General features: G+C 36.7%; 1 protein-coding gene across 1 annotated transcript; it reads right to left on the bottom strand.

The window, feature by feature from the left end:
• Positions 1 to 312: 312 nt before the first annotated feature.
• Positions 313 to 8,223, bottom strand: LOC103677451 (cytochrome P450 7A1). The gene is given in 7 exon segments (XM_008706715.2): positions 313 to 612; positions 1,425 to 1,600; positions 2,966 to 3,096; positions 4,767 to 4,971; positions 4,974 to 5,328; positions 6,227 to 6,467; positions 8,144 to 8,223. Coding segments are annotated over 7 exon segments (1,488 nt in total).
• Between the last annotated feature and the right edge of the window lie 982 nt (positions 8,224 to 9,205).

Here is a 9,205-nt window from a genome sequence, read left to right on the forward strand (position 1 = left end):
TCTTCATTCTGGAAAAAGAAAAAAAGACTTTTTCTTTGAAAATAATGAACTTCAGCGCCTAGCTAGATGAACGTTCACTGACATACTCAAATGAAAACAAATTATTGTGCTTCTAGAAACGAAGTTTTTTCACTAGCGCAGCCTGAGATAACATCTGGAAACTGTCACCCAAATGTTAAGATTCAGCAAGCATCCGTGTACAGAGTTGGACCCCCCTTAGTGCCACCACCACCAAAGGGACTGTCCAAAGGGACAGATGGCGTTCTGCAGGCTGGTAACATCATCTCGTGTCCTCTGCTTCCAACCATATGTTCACAAATGTTTGAATTTATATTTAAACTCAATATCATTTAATGGTGGTAAAATGCCCAAGCCTGCACGGGACTGGTCCAAAGGGGGACATTTAACCTGGCTCTCCACAAGCTCCAGTTCAAAATAGGAAAGCATCAGAATCAAAAACTGCTTGATTTCCTGGACAGCAAATATTCTTCCTGGACATATTGTTGCTCCTGACCCAAAGGGCATGTAGTAATACTTTAACTTGATTCCATTACTATAGAACGTGGTCTTTGTCTTCCCGTTTTCATCAAGGTATCGATCATATTTAAAGGTCTGCAATAAAAATACAAAGAAAACAAATCTATAAGCCAGAGTTAAAGGAATTTATCTGTTTTTTGACGGGGATGCTCCAAAGAGTAATTTTCTTTTTTAATCCAATCTATCGGTAATTTAGCAAATTCACCAACTTGACTCAGAAAGTAATAAGGAATAAGAGTTTAACAAGAACTGAGTGGAACAGAAAAAGCTTTATTATACCTTCCATCCTGCCTGGGTGACTAGTTCCTCCATTAGGCAGAACAAGAAGGAAAAGTTCAGATTAGAAACTCGAAGAGCCAGTATATTAGACTCTAACTCCCTGGATTTGGGAGCAGGCAGTTGTTAAGAAAAAAGGAAGGCAGCAGCTTTATTATCATGATTGCAAACATAATCTAGCAGAGATGATGGGATGACAAGTATCAGGAATTTTAAAATTCAGGCCCTCATCCAGGTTTTCCAAAATTTATGAATATTAGACATAATTAAGAAGACAATGCCTCTGGTTTCAATGGTTAAATCAATTCTGCAATGGGAAATTTCCTTTTTATTTTTTTAAAGATTTATTTATTTATTAAAGAGAGAGCACGCATGCCCATGAAGGGGGCAGAAAAGAAAGAGAGAGAGAGAGTGAGAGAGAGAGACATAATCTTAAGCAGTCTCCCAGCCAAGCACAGAGCCCAACACAAGGGGGCTCAATCTCATGACCCATGAGATCATGACCTGAGTCCAACGTTTAACTGACTGAGCCACCCAGGCACCCCAGTAAATTTCCTCTTTATTTCCATCTGGATAGACATCACCTGGATATGGAATTTTGATGAACTTACCAAAGGGTCTGGGTAGATTTCTGGATCCAAATGCATTAACTGCGGATACAGAGCTATGATGTCATCTTTGCGGATGTTGTAGGAACTGTCCTGGAGGTGCAAAGTGAAATCCTCTTTAGCAGTCCGGATGTTCAGGGAGGCACTGGAGAGCCTCAGAGACTCCTTGATGATGCTATCTAAATATTTTTAAAGGAAGAAACAAGGAGAAGGAGGAAAGGAAGAAGAAATCAAGTATTTTAAAGGCCTCATAATATAGAGTCTGAAATATTGCTAGCAGCTTATAACACAAGCTGAACAAACTAGGGGAAGCTGGCCAGATAAAACTTTCCCAATTTTTTTCTGTTGCCACTATGCTGTAATCAATGATTCAGTTGTGTCTGAATGTAGTTTTTATCTGATCATCTGAGTTTATGAAAATCATTTCATAAAGATATAATCTTCTTGGTTAACAATGGCAACTAGACTTTTATAATTTTATGGAAAAATAATCTTATTTCTACATGACACTAGACATCTAATACAATTGGAAAAATCAGCAAATCACTTTTATGTGAATTATTCATTTTATTACTTCTGAGATTTAATATACTGATACCATTTTCATATAGAAATATGTTTCCAGACGTTTAATGCTGCTTCAGTTCAGTGTTTCTAAGACCCCATTTTTATGATTACACTATCTGATGGTATATGATAATGCCCTACTGCCTGATAAAGGGTAAGGGACAAAAAGAACCACCCTCCAAACAGCTAAAATGTGCAGATCCAATGAGAAGGTCTAGCCCGACCTCCCAGCCTCTATCCTTTTAACGGTCATGTTTTAGGTGGTCATCATATGATTGTGTGTAAAATCACAACATGTTAGCCTTTTATTTTACAAATGAGAAAAGCAAGTCCCCCAAAATGAAGTGACATATCTGGGGTCATCTGTGGGGGGCAAACCCAGCGTAGAACCTATGCTTCTTGTCTATGTCCCTTCCACTAAGACCTGCTGCCCCTGACAACATGTACTGGTTTCTTTCCTCAAGAGAGAAATAACAAAAACAAAAAGAAAACTTTTTATCACTATAAAAAGAGAGTACTTTGGTATTTCTGTAAAACACAAAGAAGCACAAATAAGAAACTCAAAATAATCTTCAATCCTATCACTCAAGCCATGCAGCTAATTGTGGTGTCTTGATGGTACTTTTTCCTCCTTTATTTCATGAAAATGAGTAATATGCTCCCATCAGTCATAACATCAGTGGTAAGGGTAATAATAATAAAGGAGACAGAGGAGGGCAGGGCAGAGAAGCGGTTGAGAAGGTAGGGTCGGGAGTCTCACATTAACACTGTATCTGCAGGTACGAACTTAACCTCTCAGGGTCAATTTCCTGACCTGTTCTATAGAAACTACTCTCCAGTCATGGGATTTCAGTGCAGATCAAATGGGACAACACACTTGAAACACTTAGCTTAATGCCTACACGCAAGTACATAACAGATATTGACAACTGCTGTTTGTGGGACACAGTGAATGAAATGTAACACAGTAAGCATACCCAGCACTGGCATGGCATTCAGTTGCATTTGATTTAAACAAATGGGACCGCCGTCAAAGCTGATTTTTTGGCCAGCATTCTCTAGTGTTTTATTCACTTCTTCAGTAGCTGCTTTCATTGCTTCAGGGCTCCTAGCAAAAGTGGAGAAAAGAAAAGATGTACAGGAAATAAATGTTTTCTAGACCCAAAGATCTGCAAAGAGATAGGAGTTTTCCACTTCTTTTAACTAGGTGGTCAGGATACCAGAGAAGGTGGAAAAGGGACATTCCCAATTACTTTTTATTCCCTTTTGTAAGTGTGCCAAAGCCCTTGGATATTAGCAATAATTGTTGCCTTAAAAGGCCTTGCAACATAAAAGTAAAACTTTGGCCATACTTTTATAAATAAATTATTGTAATAAGGATTAAATGGTCAAATTAGTTATATACATAGCAATTGAGAAGGAAATTTGCAGGTGAGATAACAATTACAAAATATTAGCTAAATTGCAAATGGATATCAAAATTTACTCTTAAAACCCATGCCACAATTTCAGGTAGGACAACAGCTTTTCCGTTCTTATACTGTTCTAACACTTTAACTTGTAAAATGAATGCTAGGTCCTTTCAGTGCATGGAGATTTACTGGATCCTTAGTGCCATGGGGAGGGATCTATATAACACGCTTGCAGTAAACTGAGTCTCAGAAATGTTTGGTAAGTATATGTGTGACTGTCATAAAATGGCTAGGATTACCTTTATGATATTACATTGATGTTGTAACCTTACTGAAAATATATGAATTTATTTTGGACGGAGTTGCCTCAAGTAAAAACTTGGGAAGACATTAAACATTTGAGACAGGTTAGTAATGGGTTTTTATATCTGAAATTGTTTCCAATTTTTTTTTTGAGAGAGAGAGAGAGAGCGCACGTGCACACATGCATGCGTGAGAGGGTGGGGCAGAGGAAGACTCTTGAGCAGGCTTCGTGCCCAGGGCAGAGCCTGATGTGATCTCACAACCCTGAGATCATGACCTGAACTGAAATCTAGAGTCTGATGCTTTACCAAATGAGCCACCCTGGTGCCCCTAAAAATTTTTTAAATTAAAAACATAAAATTATCAGCCATCAGTGGAAATTTGGCATTCCCAATGCTACAGAATAGTCATTTTGTGTCCATATGAACTAAACTCCCAATTTAACCAGAATAATCCTGTAAACCATTTGAATATCAAATTTCCAAAAGACTGACACTTTGGAACAAAATCATGTTATGTAAAGTATATGTTACATATAATGTTTCTGTTATATACATTTAAAAGGCAAAATTTAGCCAAAGCCCATCAATAATAAGCAGTAGGATAGCTCCGTAGCTAAGACAGAAATTACTAATGGGGTGGAAACAAACTGTTAATACACAAAGAACTAAGGCATAAGCACTGCCCTCTCACTGTCCCCAAGTCAGAATCATTTAATACATTTTTATGATTATGAAGACAGAATTCATGAAGTAGGTGTCATGAAGAACAGCCTGGGGTTGAAAGCAAGGTCTCTGGGCCCAGGCAGCCTGAACGGACCCTATGCAGTGCATTCTTTCCCCCTGGAAAGGTCTCTGCTTCCACAAGATGTGTGTACCAGGCACGGTTGCTTATGGTTTTGTGAGGATTGAATGAACCGATACATGTTAAACACTTACAAAGTAAATATCACATTCTTGATTGATAACATGAGAAAATACCATGACTCTTTTTTTTTAGTTAAAATAGTAGCTTTTCTACTTTCAATTAAAATAAAGAAATAAATGGATAAATTGCTAGTTACCTAATCATTTGAAATAAGCTCCAGAAAGTTGCCGGGATTGTGTTTGCTTGTGACGCCCAGAGGATAGCGAGGTGTGTCTTAGCCTTATCCGTGTCATCTAAGGTGGAAAGCATGTCATTCAGAAACCTGACCAGTTCCGAGATGTGGTCTCTCTTTCCGAGGTTCTCATGCCTCAAGCCCTCTGCCAGTTTTTCCCTAGCGTCACATGAATGGGGAGGCCTGCTACCAGAGCCGGAAAGATCTTGTCAAATTCCTTGAAGTGGTCAAGGTTATTCAAAATGAGTCTTTTTTGTGCATCTTGCCCTGTAAGATCTTTGCCAAAGAGAGTTAAATACCCAGCTTCAAACATCACTCGGTAGCAGAATGAATACATCCCTTCTGTCACCCAGGCAGGCATCTTTGATTTAGATACCAGCGGACGTCTCATGACAAGTTGGAGGTTCTCCATCATGGCTTCTGTGAGGGAATTCAAGCCATCACCCTGCAGGGTTTTGACGAAAGTTTTACTTATATTATCAGTGGTATTTCCATCACTCGGGTCAATACTTCTGTGCCCAAATGCCTGATGATAAATGAAATGTGTGAAAAAAAAAAGAGATTAAACCTGACACAGTGCTAGAAAATGGCTGAAAAACAGATCAGATACTTTCATAATTCTCTACTTGTTAAAAACAGGGCAGGAGGGAAATTGGCCTTTGCACATACAATTCCATAGCACTTTCCAAATAAATGGCCAAATCCTACCCTTCCTGGAAGGCCAAGCTGCAATTCCAGCTCTTCAGTGAAACTTCCCTCAACCACACAAGGTGTCCATTTCTTACTTTGCTTATGCTACTGCATATATTGGCATGTTAATTTGGTATTAATCCATAGTTGTCTCAATCATCAGTTCTCTTCTCTATTTTTCGTACATGTACTTTAACCAGATTTTAGTCTACTTAGAGCCAAGATTGTGTCTAATATTTCCTTGCAGAGACTCACTAAATATTGGCTCGTTGCTTTCTCTCTCAAAGAGCCTCTCAGATTATTGTTAAACAATGGCAAAATATCTGATCAGCTGCTTAGCAAAATTAAACAGTTGTGTGGCATAAGTGTGCTAAAACAATTGTTCAGTGCTAAGTTTCCGCCACATGTGCTCTGGGAGTTATGTAGATGTGGTTGACATGAGGGAGTTTGTAGCCATCTTACTGATACCATGCCATCTGCCCCAGTAGAATATTTCATTTTTATTTCATTCTAGGTGGTTAAGGAATGACAAATCTATACCTATTTTGACTTTTGAAATGATTACTACCAAAAGCTTCTGTCTAATTGAATTCATTATATTTCTAAGAATCTCCATGGAAGGATATCTCTCAACATCTCTATTTTTAAGTCTACGTACAGCAAAAGGCTAAGTAAACTGACAAACTAAAAAGTAGAAAACAAGCAGAATGCTGTATAAATGGGAAACTGGTTACCTTTGCAGAAGTAGCAAAGTGAAACTTTTTCCAATCCAAGTATTTTCCATGGCACAGCACCTTCTGGTAGGACAGGGGATTTGTGATGAAGTGGACATAGTTTCCCATCAATCTGCAAGTGAAAACGTGACCATGTTTCCTTTGATTTGCTCTCAGGAACTCAAGAGGATTGGCACCAAATTTCAGAGCACATCCCAGGTACGGAATCAAGCCATTCTCCAGAGGTGGTTCACCCATTTGTCTGTAAGACACAAACATATGATAAGTATGGGAAATTACACATTGCTTTTTTTACTTACACCTGATTTAAACTTTCACTACTGACTTCAAACTTAAAAACCCTACAGTTATAGATCGTTCTTTTGTTGATGGGGCCCTGCTCTTTTACTAAAATAATGGGTTTTATTAACCTAGTAATATGATATGTTGGTAAAAATGATTGCTAAATCCATCCATCCGTCCATCCGTCCGTCCATCCATCCATCCATCCATGCATTCCACAAACATTTATTGAATGTCTACTATGTGACAGTCACTTTTTCCAATGATGAGGATAAAAGGATCAACAAGGCCTAACAAGATTCTTCCTCTCAGTACAGATGAAACTACATTCTAATGTTTATATTTTTCCTAAACATCATTTGCCTGAGTCTCTCAAAATGTTTTACTTGATCGCTTTCTTTAAAGATGTAGAATACTGAATTGCAGAGAAGATGGCAAAATTGAAGTTTTTAAAATCTTCATAGTTTAAAGATATTATTATTCTACAATGATTGTTGAAGATAAGAAGAATCTCATTTGAGAAATTAGCTTATTATAAAAAGAAATTAAATAAGGTGAGAATTGACAGGATTACCAATTGTGATTTAATACTCTTTCATGCTATTTGTTGTCTCTTTTTTATTGAAGCATAGTTGACATACAGTCTTTCATGTTATTTTGAATGTTTTTATTAAATAATATAAATATTAATTTTCCAACATAAACTCCCATCCCTCTTGACAGAACAACTTAGCATAAAATAATTATGTTCATTTTATGAGTTCAAAGATAAGTAAGGTTAACTAAAACTAGAAATTATCGGACCTGAATTAGGATACCTTAAAGCACACACAACAGCAACAAAAAACAACCTGTAAATGAGAGAAACACATAGCAATCTACATAGCTGAAGATATGCTATGGGTAATTCTGTCTTTTGGAGATTGACATAACAAAATAGTTACATAGCCCTCCCCCAAATACTCTGAGCCAATCAGAAGGTAGATAAATACGGCTATGTATGTGACCCTATTTGTATTTCTTGTCTACTTGAACCAGTTATAAATAAATGACACATAAATCAAAGTGATGTTACCTAAATTTAGCAGTTGCCCAATTTACCATAGTTGATTATCATTAATGAGAAGAAGGTAATAGAATGACCAATACAGGTCCTGTGCTCTTGTCCAAACCTAGGCTGAGTCTATTGAGCACACAAGAACTAGCTGAGAAGAGAACATTCATTTAGTCAGAGCATCTATTTAATCCTCATGCTAGAAAGAAACCCTTTCCATTGCAGATCCCACTTACCACTTACATCTTTCCTAATCCAGACTTCATCTTTATATCCACCCAGAAACATACCCAGAGACCTTATAAAATTTCTGTCCGTTTTGTTTAACAAGTTTGTACATTTTTTGCATGACCACGGGTATGTCAATACTAAAAGGGAAACACTGTCATTCAATCTTGTTAGATGTGATAAGATACCACTTCAAACTTTTAAATTATATTTTAAATTTAAAGTTTTTTTGTTAAAAAAGAAAATGCCAGTGAGAGTAAGTACAGAACACCAAATTTATTATGTAACAACAAAGGTAAAAGAACTTTAAATGGATGAACTAAAATGCAGCTTAAAGATAAAACTTTCCTTACCTTCTCCTCATTCCAAGAATAAGCCATAAACAACAGCACACTGCGACAACAATCCCCCAGATCAAAGATACGGTCATCATTTTGCAACTCTAATGCAAAACTTCTGGTGAAGACAGTCTCTGATTAGAAAGGTAAGGATGTCACTGAACAGAGACTCCAGCTAGACTTTTATATAAGGTAAGATCCTACACTTGAGTGACCAAAGCAAACAATTAACCATTTGTTCATCCTATTAGAAAAAAAAAAAATCACTGGCCTTGAACTAAGTCCACAGGTATCAGAAGAGGTTCCAAAACAATCAGAGACCTGCAATCCTTGATAAGTTGAAGGTCTCTCAAACAGATGCTGACTTAACATTCAGACCTGGTAACAACAGCTAATATTGCAAGTTTAGTAAGCTTATAAAAAAGACAAAACATAAACGTGTTCATGATGAACATATCAAATAGCAACATAAAATATAATAATTTGAAGAAAAATAAGCATATGTTATCATCAAACTCGTGGTTGAATCTTGTTACCTTTTGAAGAAGAAATCAATTTAAATGATTAACAAGAGATATGATGGTCAAGATCAAAGGAAAGACAACTGGGTGAAATGTTTCTGCTGCTTCATGTTTCAGTGCTTTTACAAAATCATAGACATTTTACTATATATAGTCACACATTACTTACCTAACATTCTCAAGAAAGTATCCCACATAAGTTCATCTTCCAATTAAACAGTTTATTTTAAGCATCACAATTTTATCAACCATCTTTGCTAATTGAAAATATGTTTAATTTTTCTAATTGTTAAAGTAATACAATTTCATTTCAAATCATTTAAGACTAACTGAAACATATCTTGGTAGAAAGTGAAAGTCAGTTTATAATTAACCTCCCCTACTACTGCCCACTCAGAAGCAACAACTGTTAAGTGTATGGTATGTATCTTTCTAAATTTTATTTCAATGTACACATATATAGTACTTGAGCATCTATTCTGTGCCAAGAATTCTTTAAAGGTATTCTGGTTATAAGTGTTAACAAAATGGACAGATTTCCTACTCTAATGGAGAC

Source organism: Ursus maritimus, unplaced genomic scaffold, assembly GCF_017311325.1.
Source record: "Ursus maritimus isolate PB19 unplaced genomic scaffold, ASM1731132v1 scaffold_9, whole genome shotgun sequence".
NCBI classification, from domain to species: domain Eukaryota; kingdom Metazoa; phylum Chordata; class Mammalia; order Carnivora; family Ursidae; genus Ursus; species Ursus maritimus.